This window comes from Symphodus melops, assembly GCF_947650265.1.
Source record: "Symphodus melops genome assembly, chromosome: 14".
Lineage (NCBI taxonomy): Eukaryota > Metazoa > Chordata > Actinopteri > Labriformes > Labridae > Symphodus > Symphodus melops.
This window is the reverse complement of record NC_136704.1, coordinates 24,872,106-24,886,988: the sequence shown is the minus strand read 5'-3', so window position 1 is coordinate 24,886,988 and position 14,883 is coordinate 24,872,106. Positions and strand designations below refer to the sequence as shown.

Sequence of the window (14,883 nt, the reverse complement as noted above, 5' to 3'; positions counted from 1 at the left end):
AAAGCTAAAAGATTTTTTAAAAAACTGTGAAATGTGTGATGACAAGGAGTCGCTTTAATTTCTAGAAAAAAAATCTGTTGCCTGCCTGAAAATATAATGACAAAAAGTGATTTTGGGCTCAGCATGATCGAGCATGACATTGTGGGTGTTGTTCTTTTTTTTTTTAAAATAACATTTCGGTTCGTTGTTTCATTTCGGGCTCTAACAACAAGCCGGTTTAACTTCTTTATTTCCATGTCCATCACATGTTTGTGTGAGAATGAGAATCAACACTTCAGAATATGAATGAAGATAAGAAAAGTGCGGCCATGGCACCAAACAGGAGGAGAAAACGCCACCGTGCGTGATCTGAGCGGATCTGCGTCAGCTCATAAAGATCCTGAACTTTGACTGACAGACCTGAACCTTGTGTTGTGTGTTTGTTTTTCCCTCGGTGGTGTAAAAGTCCATCTGATATCCAACCGTGTGCTTTATTCTCTCTAAATAAACAGACGATGAACTCAAACAGGAGCTGTGAACTTTACACCAATCAGCGTTTTGTATCGACCTTGTTTCTCAGAAGTTCTCCGGAGATCAGCCTGGACTCTCTCTATGAGCTCTGAAATGTTAGAAGAGGATTTCTTCTCTTACCTTGTGCGCGCGCTCCTTCAGCTCGATGCGTAAAACCTGAAGAAGATGATGATGATGATGATGGGACTGATGTGTGCAGTTTGCTGCAGCGCATCCAGAGTGTGCGGGTTGTGCGTGAGTGCACCAGTGCAGTCTATCCTCACAGCCCGCCCCCCCTCCCTCACCCTCCCTCTCTCCCTCCCTGCTCGGTGTCTAAACACGTAGCTCCCCGTGCACGTGCGTCCTTCCACGCGCTCCTCTCTGCGCGCTGAACACGAGGAGAAGTTCCCATCCCACTCTTCTATAAATCTGAGAGGGATGAGTGTTTGAGCCCGGAAGGTTTACATTAACATCCCATCGTGCCCCTTGATTGTCAGTGCGCAGTGTGTTATTGTGGTTTTTGTTGCGCGCGGAGCGATGATGAGTCTCTGACTGGAAGTGTCCGGTCTGTGCGGTTTGGGTTTTTTTTGTTTGAGCTTATTCAAAGCTTCCTTGGAATCACCTCCATTGTTTCATTCCGTCGTCATCTTATTCATTCAGCTTGTTTTTGAACTCACACACATGATATATACGCGGATCTGTCTCGTTGCCAGAAGGGCAGATTACAGGGAAGGGTTTTGTTTTCATTCCTGCAGCGATGTGAGGGGACATGTCCCGGATCACGTTGTCATGAGACGTTAGTGAAGGTTCAAACAGGCTCTCCTTCATTTGTTGCTGGGTGGAGGCCGGTGTCGGGTTGGCGTGCTGTGCAGCCGTGCCAGTGTGAGTTTACATTTCCACCATGAGAGAACCAGTTCAAACACTTTGAACATCTGTCCAGCTGTGTGTGTGTGTAAGGCTTCTCATGCACTCCTGCTGGGATTCTTCATAACTGTCTGTGGCCCAATGTGGCAACACACACACACACACACACACACACACACACACACACACACACACACACACACACACACACACACACACACACACACACACACACACACACACACACTCAGATGACCAAACAGGAAGGAGGACCATTGGTCACCCTGTCTTTGCCTCAGGGATTTAAGGGCGCGAGGGAGACGGTCTGAGAGTCCACTCCCAAAGTCTCAGTCTTCACTTCGATAGATCAAGTCTCTTTGATTCCACTGTGGCTCCTCTTTGTGGTGTCATGTAGAACAAATCAATAAGACGTTGCCCTCTAGTGGATGTTTTATCCTAAACATGTTAAATCTAATTTAAAGGATTAGATCTACTTAGTGACAAAGTGAAAGCATCTAACTCAGGAAGTGTAAGTCCGCCTCAGCTGGCCCTGACCGAGCTTCACCCGTCATCAGCTCCGTCCACTTCCCGGGAAGTGACGCACATTGTGTCAGAACAGGCCGGGGTCATGGTGCGGTCAGGGACAGAGTCAGACTGAGACTCTGAACATTTGCTCACTTTAAAGGCGATTACAGCGGTCCCGTATGATACAGAATCCACTTCACTTTGTTGCTCTACAAACACCCCCAATCATGAGAAAAGTCCATCCTCTCTGTCTTCTGCCTGCTCCACTTTTCAGAAAATGTGTGCTCAAACAGGCCGTTTGGAGATGTTCCCTTCATGACATCACAAAGGGGCAGTAGCCCCCTCCCCCAGGTGGGTGACACTCCCACAGCTAGGTGTTTGTTCTGCCCTCTGAGTCTGCCTTCTCACCGTAAACAATAGGACATGGAGCCAGAAAGCAGCGAGTACACCCGAGCCCTTCCAGAGAGGGGGCGTGGTCAGACACAGCTCATTTACATATTTAAAGCTACAGACACAGAAACAGCCTGTTGTGAGCAGGGCTGAAATAGAGGGGTTTATAGACATGATCAGATACAGGATCAGAGTGGATTTACAACAACACACTTCACACACGTGATGAAGAGGAGCGAAGACACTGATTTCATGGTTAATAAGTTGTAGGAAATGTGAAGTTTGATTTCAAATGACCGAGAAATATTTGTAATTTTTCTGCAGGAGCTGGTAACTCCAAATGCAAAGTGGCCATCGTGATGTGCAGGAGCGGCTTTGAAGACGTCAGCAGCAGGTGGGAGGAAGGTTTCATGCTTTTATATGGATGTGTTGTGTTTTTGGATTGAAATGATTCTGTGAGCACCTTTGACCTCCTCTTAATGACACTGTAAGACATTTATCTTCCACTGTGCTACTGTTGAAACTAGCATGGACTTTGACTGGGGAACAGGGCGTAGTCCAAACCTCTGCAGGTTTTTTTTTTTTTTTTTCACACCCTCCACCTTGTCTATTTTTATTTTTTTGGCCCAGAGGTTTGAAAGACAAAGATAAATGTAGCAATTTAATCATCCGAGTCTTGTTGTGACTGGAATTAATCGGTTAATCTGCGGCTCATCAGTTACAAGCATTTAGGACGGTAACAGAAAGAGGTGTGAGGGAACCACACCCACGATATGTAATAATACTCCTTGTTCTGTCAGCAATGCACTGTAACACAAGCCTTTAGAGACGCAGATAAAGCTCCCAGATTGTGATCTGCGAGGCTTCACGTTTTAAACAATAAGGCGAACATGTAATCGTATCTGTTCACAGGCACCGTCAGCACAGCATGATCCTCGTTCCCATGGCGACACCGGGCGTGAAGCTGGTCAGACCGCTCACTGTGTTCGGACAGGACGGTGAGATTCATCGTCTCCATTACAGACTTGAAATATTTTCTTAACTTCCCTCAGTGAATGAAAGCTGCTTTGTCTCCGCGCTCAGACGCCATCCATGGTGGACATTTCGAGGTGCACTTTGAAAACGTGCGAGTCCCTTCTGCCAACATCCTTCTAGGTAAGAAGAGACGTCATCGCCTCAGATTACTCATTGAACTTTAGTTCCTCTTCAGGAGCCGTACTCTGCTCCTTATCAGCTCTTTATTGTGTTTGGACAGTCAGATTATCACCGACTCAGCAGTTTGTGTGTTTGAGGTCAGTGGGTCAGAGATGCAGTTTCCCTCCGGTGAGGATGTCGGGTAACTGTGGCGTTTGTGTTTGCAGGAGAGGGGAGGGGGTTCGAGATCGCTCAGGGTCGTCTGGGGCCGGGCCGGCTGCACCACTGCATGAGGGCTGTGGGCGCGGCCGAGCTGGCGCTGGAGCTGCTCTGCCAGCGAGCGGCCTCCAGGAGCACGTTTGGAAAGAAGCTGTACCAGCATGTGAGTGGACTCTGAGCGGAGAGCTTTCCTGCTGCTGACACCTGGTGGGCAGGTTTGAGAGTACAGCTTCAGTTAACGCCCCTCTCTCTCTCTCTCTCTCTCTCTCTCTCGTGTCATCATTGTGCGTCCATGCAGGAAGTCGTCGCTCACTGGATAGCAGAGTGTCGTCTCCTGATAGAACAGACCCGCCTGCTGACCCTCCAGGCCGCTCACGCTCTGGACACAGTCGGCAGCCGTGCTGCTCGCAAACAGGTTTTAGGATTTTTTTTTAACAAGTTTGAATAAAGTTTATCTTTGTCTTCTGTTTGTATGAAATCTGTTCTATAAATCATATTCGGGGTGCGATGGGAGGAAGTGGAGCTCCGTCTCTCTGAGAGGTGTCACAGTGGAAGCAGCTCTTCATCTGCAGCCGGCGAGAAAATAAGACTTTTAGTTTACCTGTTTGTAATTTGCTCCCCAGATTGCTATGATCAAGGTGGCAGCAGCCAGGATGGCGTGCAAGGTGGTGGACATGGCGATCCAGGTGTACGGAGGCGCAGGCGTGTCAGGAGATGTCCCGCTCGCACAAATGTAAGATTTTTTTTTATTTTTTCACCCCCCCAATGAGAAGCAGGATGACACGAGCGTTCCTCCACATTTCTCCCGTCAGATATTCCTACGTGAGGACTCTTCGTCTCGCCGACGGGCCGGACGAGGTGCACCTCTCGTCCATCGCCGGCCTGGAACTGAGGGATCAACTGAAGAAGGCCAAGCTGTAGAAGCGAGACGGTTTCCCCCTGATTGAGTTCGCCTTCAGTTGCCGTGGCAACCAACTGCAACGAATCATCAGCAGTTAATAGAATCTTGGGTCGTTTTTTTCCCCCCCACATAAGATAAAAATGAATTTATTTTACTCACGTCGTCTGATGAAACACTTCAGAGTCATTTGATGACAAAATAAAATCGATGCCTGTTTATTAGGAATTCCTTTTTATTGTGAACTACAAAAACAGAAAATGACAGCATGAATATGACTACAGTCATCACACTCTGTTCGGGTGTGGTCTACCACATGGATGAATTCACATGTGAGGTGATGATGAAGATGACGGGGGGGAGGGGGGAGATCAGGACACACGAGCACATTATTATTTTTGTACAATATAAAACAGCAACGGCCCCATCCGTTAGATACGCCAGATGGCAACGCATGCATGACCTTCACTCTTCTCCGTGTGGTCATCGACACGGCGCGGAGAGAAGGCGAACGGGGGCGAGGAGGTGAGGAGACGTGTCAGTGTTTGCTCTTCTTTGATTTTTTGTGAGACCGATGAGGCGACCTTGATTTAGAGCGAGACTTCTTTGTCGATTTCTTGGGCGTCTTGGAGCGTGACCTCCTCGACCGTTTGGGCGTGCGAGGCGAGGGAGATCTGGCGGAGAGGAAAAAAAGCGACACGTAAGACGAGTCTTGTTCGGTTCAACTTTTCACCACACGGGGGAGCAGTGGTCGCCGTCTCACCTCTTTGAGGACTTCTTGTTGCTGGATCTCGGCGAGTCTTTGTGAGACGTGCGGGACGACGTGTCTTTCGAGTAGGAGCGGTCGGAGCGTTCGGATCTTTCCGAGCGCTCCGAGCGAGGAGAGGACGAGCGGCCTCGTCGGCTGCTGCTCCGCGAGGGGCTGGGCGACCCGCTGTGACGCCTTTTCCTAAGAATCAGAGAGAAGTGAATTCTCAGAAGGCAAAGACGATCAAACCATCCTGATAAACGAGCGTCCGGCGCCTCGTCTCACCTGTCTTTCCTCGTGGGCGTGTCCTCCTTCTCTTTCTCCTTCTTCAAGTCTTTCAAGCGGGCCTCAGCTTTCTCCTTCTCTTTCCTCTCCTTCTCTTTCTCCCGCTCAAGTTTCTCCTTTTCTTTCTCCTTCAGTGGAAAGGTTAACACAGCACATGAGCCCAGTCGTTTCTCTCTTAGTTTCCATGAACACGCTCGTATCGAACGCCTTCGTTACCTTCTGGAGGAGTTTGTCCCTGTAGTGCTCCACCTGCTCCTGAAAACTCTGACCGGGCTTCTTGGGCCTCTTCCCGGACTCCAGCTCATCCTGGAACTTCATGACCTTAACCTGCGTGAACAAACAGGAGAAAGTGTCCAAGGCGCTCAAACACACAAACGCACAGCGGCGGTGCTCGGGACAGCGTACCTCGATCTCCCTGAGCTTGGTGCGTTTCTCCTCGTTCATCTCCGACTGCTTGGCCTTGTAGTCCGAGTCGTCTCTCGCGGGATTGGAGAAGCTCTGATTATCGTCTGAGCGGGGGCTCCGGTCGTCGTAGTCGCTGTCGTCGTCCCTTCAGAGTTTGAAAACGGTTCATTAAAAAAAAAAAAAACACGATGCCCAACATGATCTGATAAAAGATGAGCGTCTCATCCGCCGCATCGTTACGGTAAATAAAAACAGATGACTCACTTTTTGGTTTCTTCTGGCTGCTCAAATATCTCCCACTTTGACGTCGTCACAGCTGGAAGAGATCAAACAAAAGAGCGGGTCAGACAGTGATGAAGAAGAAGAAGAAGCTGAGGAAGATGAAGGTCACTCTGTGCTCCGCGGCCGACCTTGAGATTCCAGCTCCGCCTCGTCCACTGCCTCCCATTTGGACGGTGCTACTTTGAAGGTCGCCTCCTTCGACTGGTCCACTTCAAAAAAAAAAAAAAAAAAGATCAAACAGGAAATTCATCTTTACCCCTGAACAGCGGTTGTCATGACGACTGAGACGCGACTCACGTGGTATTCCGTCGATGTCTTCCTCCAAAGCTTTGATGGGGACGCCGTCCAGGTCGTCCAGAGGGGCCCCGTCGATGGGGGCCCCGTCGATGGGGCCAGCGTCAATCGGCATCCCATCCACATCCTCCAGCGGGAGGCCGTCTACGTACTCGCCTATGGGAGCGCCGTCGATGTCCTCGACCGGCTCGGGCTGGGTGCAGAGGGGACAGAGTGAGACCGAGCCTGCAGGACCGGCTCCGTTAAAGACCAGCACGTCCATCACTCACCTCCACGATGACGGGGGGAGGCTCCTTCTCTGCAGCCAGGTTCACCAGACCCAGGAAGATGTTCTGCAGCTTGATGAGGAAGGGGTCCGGGTACACGGCCCAGTCCTCCCAGGCCCGGAAACACGACATCACACGTTGCTGCCGCAAAATAAAAAGACGAGGACGATCAAGTCACAAGCCGCTGACGGGCATGTTACATCCTGTCAGTGAAGGAGTCGGTACCTTAAAGTTCTCGCTCTGAAGGTGACCCTGGATCGCTTTGTACGTCGCGTTGAGGTCAGCGAAGATCTGGCAGAGCTTCGCCTCAAAACTGTTGAGAGAGAGAGAGAGAGAGAGAGGCGTGAAGACGTTTGGAGATGGAGTTTAACGAAGTTCAGACGGTGAAATAAAAGGACTCACTATTTCCTGTAGTACGAGGCGTTGGACACTTTGGCCGAGGAGTTGTACAGAACATCAGAAACCAGATACAAGCGAGCGATCTGAAAGGTGACAGAACCACAGAAACACGTCAGAGACTTCCCATCAGTCAACTTCCTGTCAGACTGTAACTCGCCATTTCCACACTTGCCGCCCGACCACATGCGCCCCGCCTCCCCCCTCGTATCAGTGACGTTGTTTTGTCTCCCTGAGGACGATGCCTGATTTGACGACGTGATGCGCTGTGCGATCAAGAGTCTGTACGTCGTGTTTTATTTTGAAAGTGACCTGACACTCTGTGTGTGTCTGACTTCCTGTCTGAGACGGAGCGCGGCACGCACGCTCGGACGCACGGCGTGGATAATCGGCGGTAAGAGTTTCCATCTCGCCTTCTTGGGGAGGGGGGTCTTGAGGATGGAGAGAGACTCTGTGACACACTCCACGATCTCCTCGGCTGCTTCGGCGTGGCTCAGACAGAACAACATGGCTTCTGCGATATCGGCCCTCCTGGGAGTCATCCCGCGCAGCATCTCCTCCAGTTTGTCCCGCTCGCTGTGAAGGACGCACAAATCCATCAAACCGCAGCTTCAACAAACAACAACAAGGGGGGGGGGGAGATCAGGACTGGGATCAGAGTGCTGGTCTTACTCTTCTTTCAGAGAGCCCTTCTTGCAGCCCTCCTCCTCTTCCTCCTCCTCCTCCCCGTCATCGTAAGGACCATGGAGGTACGGGTTGAGAGGAGGCGGGCGCCACAGAGAGCCGTTCTTAAACATCCTAAAGTCATCTGTTCGCCATTTAGCCGGAGCTTCACCCTGAACAACAACAAAAAGACAAAAACAGGATTTTTTAAATTGTCCACAACAACCTGTGCAGGTTGAATTTGTTTATTCTGAGTCATTTCTTTCTTTTAAACCAGTTTCAGGTTTATTATATACAGGACTGGTCTCACCTGTAGTATGGAGTAGAGCTTCCACCGGTAGTACACATGTGCCGGACTCTGGTTCTCAAATAAAAACCTTAAAGAGAAAAACAACGTTTGGAAAATGAGGAAAGGCTTCATGACAGGATGTGAGGGGCCGTGATGGCGAGCAGCGGCAGCGGCGGCTGCACTCACCTGTACATGGGGTTGTTGATTTCTCTGTTCATGATCATGGCTTCAAACATTGGGCCTTCACGCACCACAAACTCGATCATTCGGTGGATGAGAGAGAGTAAATTCCTACAAGAAAAACACAGTTAAAGCAAACGGATTCAGACTGGCCACACCCCTTGACCACTACAAGAAAAATGTATAAAAAATAAAATAAAAAAAAGCCTGTCTGGTAGTTTAATTCACGCCTGCTGGATTTAGATCTCCTGACACGGATTCACGAGAATAAGTCGAGATAATTACGAGCCGATCGGGTCTGATTTATCGATATCTATCGTCTTTCTTTTAAATCTGTAAAAACAGACGAAGACGCAGAGATCAAACACTCGGAGAAAAGATTTACAACGAAGACGAGATGATCACTCGACTGGAAAATAAACGCTCGTGTTCACGTGTCACCGCTCGACACTCTGCAGAGTGACGATGTTTGACGTGAACCATGCAGCGCCCTCTGCTGGAGACAGAACTGCTGATGTAAAATTTAAATCTGTGTGACTGGTGAATAAATCGAGTGATATGGTCGCAGAGCTGCGGTAAAATGTAGCCGATTAGCCGGCACCGGTAACTCTGATATCGGTTGATATTATGGGATGGACGATTGGTCAGTCGGGCTCGAGGATGTCGCTCTATGACGGATTCACAGAGGAGGACTAAAGGTGAGATTACGTAAGCAGGCGTGAATTAAACTGTGACGAAGCCTCTGAGCATCATGACATCAAGACTTTAAAATGACAACTGATGACGTTTCAGTACAAACTGTGGAGCTCATCTAATCAAATTCAGTGATGGTGAAGATAAAAAGATAATAAATGTGTCTAAATTCAGTCAGTTACATTGCCTACGATGCTACAGATTAGCATTACGTAGCGTAGCATAGCGCTTGCTGCCTGGAGCCTTTTCTTCCTCGATTCAAGTTTCACAAAAGTGAAGCTGAAGAAAGTGTGGGAAAGTGAGAGCAAAGACACGGCACTGACTCAAAGTGCCGTCAGTGGCGTGCCTTTGGTTTCCCGCTCCTCTCCTGGCTGAAGCACTCGGAGGAAGAACTACAGCAGTGTCCGATTGTTGGCCTGGATAACTTGGTCTACAGGAATGAGCCGAGCGCTAACGCTCCTATGTGACATGATTTGATTTTAAGGCTGCGTACAATTTTGCCTCAAGTGGCCAACAAGACAAAAGGATGTCTTTCATTTGACAACACAGATCACATTTACTTGTATTGGAGCCGATCGTACCAATGGCGAGGGGTAAAATTCAGTATACTTTCCCAATCCATCCCATGAGGCTTTTCAGGTCCCTCGCTGCTGCAGACAGTTCAACTTGTGCTGCTCACCAAGGCCAATGTCAAAGGTCATATATAGACTAATGCTAGCTTTGGATTTGTTAGCAGGTGGGTGGGGGGGGGGCCAGATTTACTGAGCGCCCGATAAAGAGTGACAGAGGCCAAGGGGGTAGACGGTGCGAGTGAGCAATGGTCGGAGAGCGCCATTCTTACGACTACAGAGCTAGAGTCAGCGGACTGTGTGTGTGTGTGTGTGTGTGTGTGTGTGTGGAAGAGTAACGTGGATGCATGAAGTGAGAGTGTGATGAGCTACATCCACCGCCAACGATCACTAAGAGCTACCAGGATGTTTCTGTTACGTCTATAAAATAAAGGAAATATGAGTGATGGAGGAGCGAGAGCGAGAGAGAGAGGAGAGAGAGAGAGAGAGAGAGAGAGAGAGAGCGAGAGAGAGCGAGCGAGAGAGTGTTTCTTAGTATGGACTGACAGCATGACAGTGTGCAGCAGGCTCAACCATTGCTCAGCCGTACTGACCCGCCCCCCTGTAGCATGCAGTGATCAACTGATCAAACTTTCAGCTTCATTAATGGGATGTTTTGTTTTCTAAAGTTTGTACACCAATTTTTAAAAAAGAAAAACATGTACCTTTCTGTTGGGATAACCACTTTGACTATGGCTTGCGACAGAGTCTGTATATGAAGTCACATCAGATAATAAACATAGAATGTGAGTATTGTTAAAAGGCAACAGGTGAAAAATATAAAAAATGCATTTTGAAAAAGTGCACATAGACAACAAGGTTCCTTTTACTGCTGTCAGATTTTACTAGGAAAAAAAAAAAAAAAAAAAAAAAAAAGGCCAAACACCCCTGAGACTGTCTTCACTAACACATCTGAGCATCTTCAGCACGCTAACATTTCTGTCATCACTTCTAAAACAGTGCTACACTTTAACTCGACATAGACTATCATGCACATGTAAAGCTGAACCCTCCCTGCTAACATCTAACCAGCTGAATTAACAAAAACCCACGAGACAAGCCCAGGAGGTAGCATGCTGAGTTACCTTCTCAAACTCCTCCTTGTTTTTAGGCGGAGGAAGCAGGGGGGCGTTGGGGTTCTTGAGCCGCTCTCTGGGCTGAGCGTTGAAGGGTAGGCCGGAGGGAGGCGGGGGGAGTGTGTGCTCCATCATGGAGGGAGGGATGTAGATGGGGTGGGGAGGGATGGGCACACCTTTGCCCCATCCTAATTTCATCTCAAAGTTCATGATCATCTTTCCTATAAAGGGAGGGAAAAAAACAAAACACTCAGATGACCACACTAATCGGATCTTTGCAGCCGTCAGAGTCAGATGAAGGTCATTTCTGGAGTTTAAGGTTAAAGCAGAGACAACACGCCTCGTGCTGGAGCAGCAGCAGACGTGAAGCCGGCCGTGTCTCCGCGTGCAGCCTGGACAGGAACGAGACGAACAAACCTCCGACATGTGACATCATCAAAAGCATCTTCTTACCATTCAGGTTCTTGAGCGCTCGCTCAGCATCCCTCCTGTTCATGAAAGCCACAAAGCCACAGTTCCTCTCCCGGGCCCGCTCCTCGTCCGTCCTCGGCCACATGATCTTCACGCTGGCCAGCGGTCCATAGCGGCCAAACTCCTGACACAGCATCTCCTCATTCATCTGTCAAAACAAAAAACACCAAACATGTTTATTTTCTTCATTCAAAAGGACAAATCATCAGCCTGTAAAATTAAACAGCTCTCGTCTGATTAAGACTTCATTCATGTTTGGAAGCACATTCACCTGTGGATTGATGTTTCCCAGATATAAGTTGGTCGTGGATGGATCTCCGACGTCATGGGAACCTGGCGCACAATCATCCAAAACTGCAGAGACAAAAAAAAAAAAAAAAAAAGAAAAAGAGAGAGGAGAATTTCCTACAGCTGTCTGAGGGGGAAACTTACTTTCTTAGCAAGATGAAGATAATTCACGGCCACTATATTAAGTCACAATTACCACTGGACGGACGGTTTCTTCTTGAAGAACCATCCGCTAAAAAAAGCAGAAAAGCAGTATAAATTTTGTTTCAGGGAAACGGTGGACAAAAAAAGGGGGGCGGGGGGGGAGTTTAAGCAAGGCGTGCAGGACAGGGCCGAGTTAGAACCTGGAAGACAGACTCAAAGACACTTACACGAACGTCTTCCATCAGCACCCGAGAGAGGCTCAAAGCGACTGACCCGTCCTTTCATCTTGTGCCTCTCGTCCCTCTCCTCCTGTATCCTGCGGGAGAACGCCACAGCGTACGGTTAGAGACGACACTGAGTCATAAAGTGAAGTCAAAGCTTGATCCAAAGGCGGGAGGACTGCTTGAAGGCTTCTTCAGTTCTGAACTTTCAGATCTAGAAACGTCCTGTGGAGGACGCCCATCAGAGTCCAGCTACCTTTGGATCAAGCTTCAAAGACTTGAATAGATTTTGACATTTATTGATTTAAAGTTTAGCTGATGTGCACATAGCAATAACATTGGACAAATCCGACGCATTGATTTAACGCTTACTGTTTAAGCTCTTCTTTAAAAAGCTCCAAGTTGCTCTTCTTCTTCTCCTTCTCGCTCGTTTTCTTCGCAGACTGAAATAAAGATGTGAAAAATTTAAAAAAAAAATCCTCATCAGCGCAGCACAAACCAAACACGCCGTCGTGTTTGAGAAACAGGAGGATTCACTCGTTGACTGTGACGGTACTTACATGTCTTTTGTCTATTGCTAAAAACTGAGGTGGGGTTTCCAAAGGCAGGAAGCTTTTCGTCTGGGTCTCAAAACGGGACTTGGGCTTGTACAACTTTCCTTTCTTCTCATCGGCAGCGGCCTCCTCTGAAAGTGGGAAAAGAGCAAAAATGAAGCCCGCTGCCCTCAAATGAAACGGCTTCAACATAATGAATTGGAGATGCTAAAGCCCAGACACATCAGACCAACAGCTAATATTTCATCCATACTGATCAGCTCGTACCTTTTGTTGCATTCGCAATGCCGCCGCGGACGAAAGCCTTCACTTTCCCCTCCCCTCCTTCAAAAGCAGCGAGAAACTCCTCGTAAATCTCTGCAGCTGCCCGCTCGTCCTCCTGCACACAGGATTAAAAAAACAGAGAGGATGTAAACACGGTACGGCGTCTTTAGAATATGGCGAGGCGAGGGCAACACACGTGGACACTTACCTTCTTCTTTATTTCATCTTGTTCCTTCTTGCTCAGGGTTCTCTTCGCCACGGCCATTTTGCCGATGCTGAACGACTTCAGCTTGCTCTCCAGCAGCGCCTGTTTCACGACAACAAAGAACGGTTTGCTCGTTACAAATACAGGCTGGAACGCCGTTCACCACGCTCGCAGTCAAGTCACTGATCTGAGCTTTTACGGGTCATACTAAGAATATTAGGATCATGATGCATGTACAACAACATCCTCACAATGCAGGCTGTCCAACCTCGGGGTCCTGACCCCACGTGGGGTCATGTGGGATTCAAACGTGGTCGCCTGAAATTTGTTTTCATGGATCAATAAGAAATAAACTGTATATTAAAATATATTAACCATAGGCTTCTGTGGGCCACAGCGGACAGGGGTAAAAAAAAGGACCCTTTAGAGGTTGGAAAAGTAGGCTGGTAGGATCCCTTATTCTGGCATCACTCTAAAATTCCGACTCCAATAAATGGGTACCGTGCAGAACCAGACCGCTTGGTGGTAACGGGGCTGCAGTTAAAGAAGCTGGGAATCAAACCCGCAACCTTCCCGGTAGAGAGATGACTGACTCTACCAGTTGATGCACAACGAGTGGGTCGCTACAGACAAACTCAAACACAATAAAAGAAGCAGGAAATGTATTTAGAATAAAACCAGAACTAAATAAAAAAAAAAAACACATTTAAGGAAGTTTAAATATAAGTATACTGAATGTAAAGTCATGTTACCCTGCCTGCAGACAGCCTCAGGTGTGATCAGTGTTTTTAATGAATCATTAAGGTGATGTCATTGTATTTACTTGCCTGTTGTCTGATATTTATTTCTATTATTTCTCCGTTTGTTTAGTCCGTCTGTTTACGTCTGTTCCTTTCCCTCACTTAAATCTGGATGCATTTGTTTTTACCTATAATGCACTTTGTAAACAACTGTTTTTTAAAGCTATATGAATAAAGTTATAGTTATTATTATTATGTGTTGACAGACGCAAAGCATGCACATGTTGTGTATTAGTAGTTTGCAGTGACTGCACTTCATCATCAATGGCCATTCATCATGAATGAATATATAAGTAAATGAAATAATAATACATTTATAAAACTGTGGTATAAACTGTCCAGCGGCCTTCTCCAACCTGCTGCAGCGCCGCACACAGAAACATGATCCGGGGCCTTTACGTTCAAAAGCCCGAATAAAATCTTTAAAAATCGACACCTAAATCAAGCAAAGACTTAAACTTGCACTAATGTGTCGTTATATTTTAGAAAGATCTTGGGAATATATTTATTTCAGACTCAACTGTCCTCATTTCCCCCCGGGTTTGTTGAGGCTAACTCGTTAGCATAGCTGAGCTAATTTATCCAGTGTGGTTAGCATTAGCATTAGCATAAAAACCGTTGCGTACTTTGATGACTACCGGAAACACCCGAACACGTAAATATGCATAAAAACCCCACGTGCAGATTAATAACACAGTTCACTTCACGACATGTTACACACAGCTAATGTTAAGACAAAGTGGTCGTTCACCTTAGCGCTAGCTTTCTGAGAGCCACCGGGCGCTCGGTCCGCCATCTCTTGTTGGAACTACAATAAAATCGACTATCGATTAGAAGATAGCGGTTCATGTAAAAATTCAGGCGACACAGTCGATCACCGAGTTCGCGATGACCGGAATACTCGATAGTTCTACTGTTTTCTTTTCTCTGTCGACGTATGGAGAAATTTATGTGTTTTTGGATTTAGTTTGGTGTTTAGTTTACTAATATTTGGTTAAGTTGTTTATTTAATTATAATTTAGAAAAGATAAAAGTATCTAAGTAATACAAAAAACAAAAGCAATACAGTTTATACATACATAGATCGTGAAGCTTTTTTATTTCATATATATACATTCAATATATATATATATATATATATATATATTTTACATGTTTAGGTGTTTTATTTTATTTTTTTGTGGGATTTTCTTTGATCATGCCCACATGTCCAGTCTTTGTAAATGGTCTAT

The 14,883-nt window shown here is 47.2% G+C and overlaps 2 protein-coding genes across 5 annotated transcripts in view; one reads left to right on the top strand and one right to left on the bottom strand.

The window, feature by feature from the left end:
• acad11 (acyl-CoA dehydrogenase family, member 11) overlaps positions 1–4,683 on the top strand; it is an 18,481-nt gene extending 13,798 nt beyond the window's left edge. For both annotated transcript variants that reach the window (XM_079361961.1, XM_079361962.1), the window contains 7 exons: positions 2,593–2,662; positions 3,181–3,266; positions 3,352–3,423; positions 3,630–3,784; positions 3,920–4,036; positions 4,245–4,354; positions 4,434–4,683. In XM_079361961.1, the coding sequence (XP_079218087.1) occupies positions 2,593–2,662; positions 3,181–3,266; positions 3,352–3,423; positions 3,630–3,784; positions 3,920–4,036; positions 4,245–4,354; positions 4,434–4,542 (719 nt within the window). In that variant the 3' untranslated portion in view covers positions 4,543–4,683. The remainder of the gene's footprint in view (positions 1–2,592; positions 2,663–3,180; positions 3,267–3,351; positions 3,424–3,629; positions 3,785–3,919; positions 4,037–4,244; positions 4,355–4,433) is intronic.
• A 47-nt stretch (positions 4,684–4,730) lies between these two features.
• Positions 4,731–14,511, bottom strand: u2surp (U2 snRNP-associated SURP domain containing). Of its 3 annotated transcripts, XM_079361957.1 has the most exons (26): positions 14,403–14,511; positions 12,855–12,953; positions 12,650–12,761; positions 12,389–12,513; positions 12,201–12,271; positions 11,835–11,923; positions 11,660–11,695; positions 11,447–11,529; positions 11,158–11,323; positions 10,714–10,925; positions 10,294–10,337; positions 8,334–8,438; positions 8,169–8,235; positions 7,868–8,031; positions 7,609–7,771; positions 7,202–7,281; positions 7,025–7,112; positions 6,803–6,940; positions 6,537–6,726; positions 6,368–6,448; positions 6,222–6,273; positions 5,958–6,102; positions 5,769–5,879; positions 5,553–5,680; positions 5,283–5,468; positions 4,731–5,193 (listed from the first exon to the last, which is right to left on the bottom strand). In XM_079361957.1, exons 1-26 carry the CDS (start codon positions 14,445–14,447, stop codon positions 5,058–5,060), a joined length of 2,916 nt encoding a protein of 971 aa, XP_079218083.1. In that variant the 5' UTR covers positions 14,448–14,511; the 3' UTR covers positions 4,731–5,057. The 3 variants fall into 3 exon arrangements, with proteins under 3 accessions (XP_079218083.1, XP_079218084.1, XP_079218085.1); XM_079361958.1 differs by lacking the exon at positions 11,660–11,695; XM_079361959.1 differs by lacking the exons at positions 10,294–10,337; positions 11,158–11,323; positions 11,447–11,529; ... (5 more) ...; positions 12,855–12,953; positions 14,403–14,511 and having other exon boundaries at positions 10,714–10,828.
• Positions 14,512–14,883: the final 372 nt, after the last annotated feature.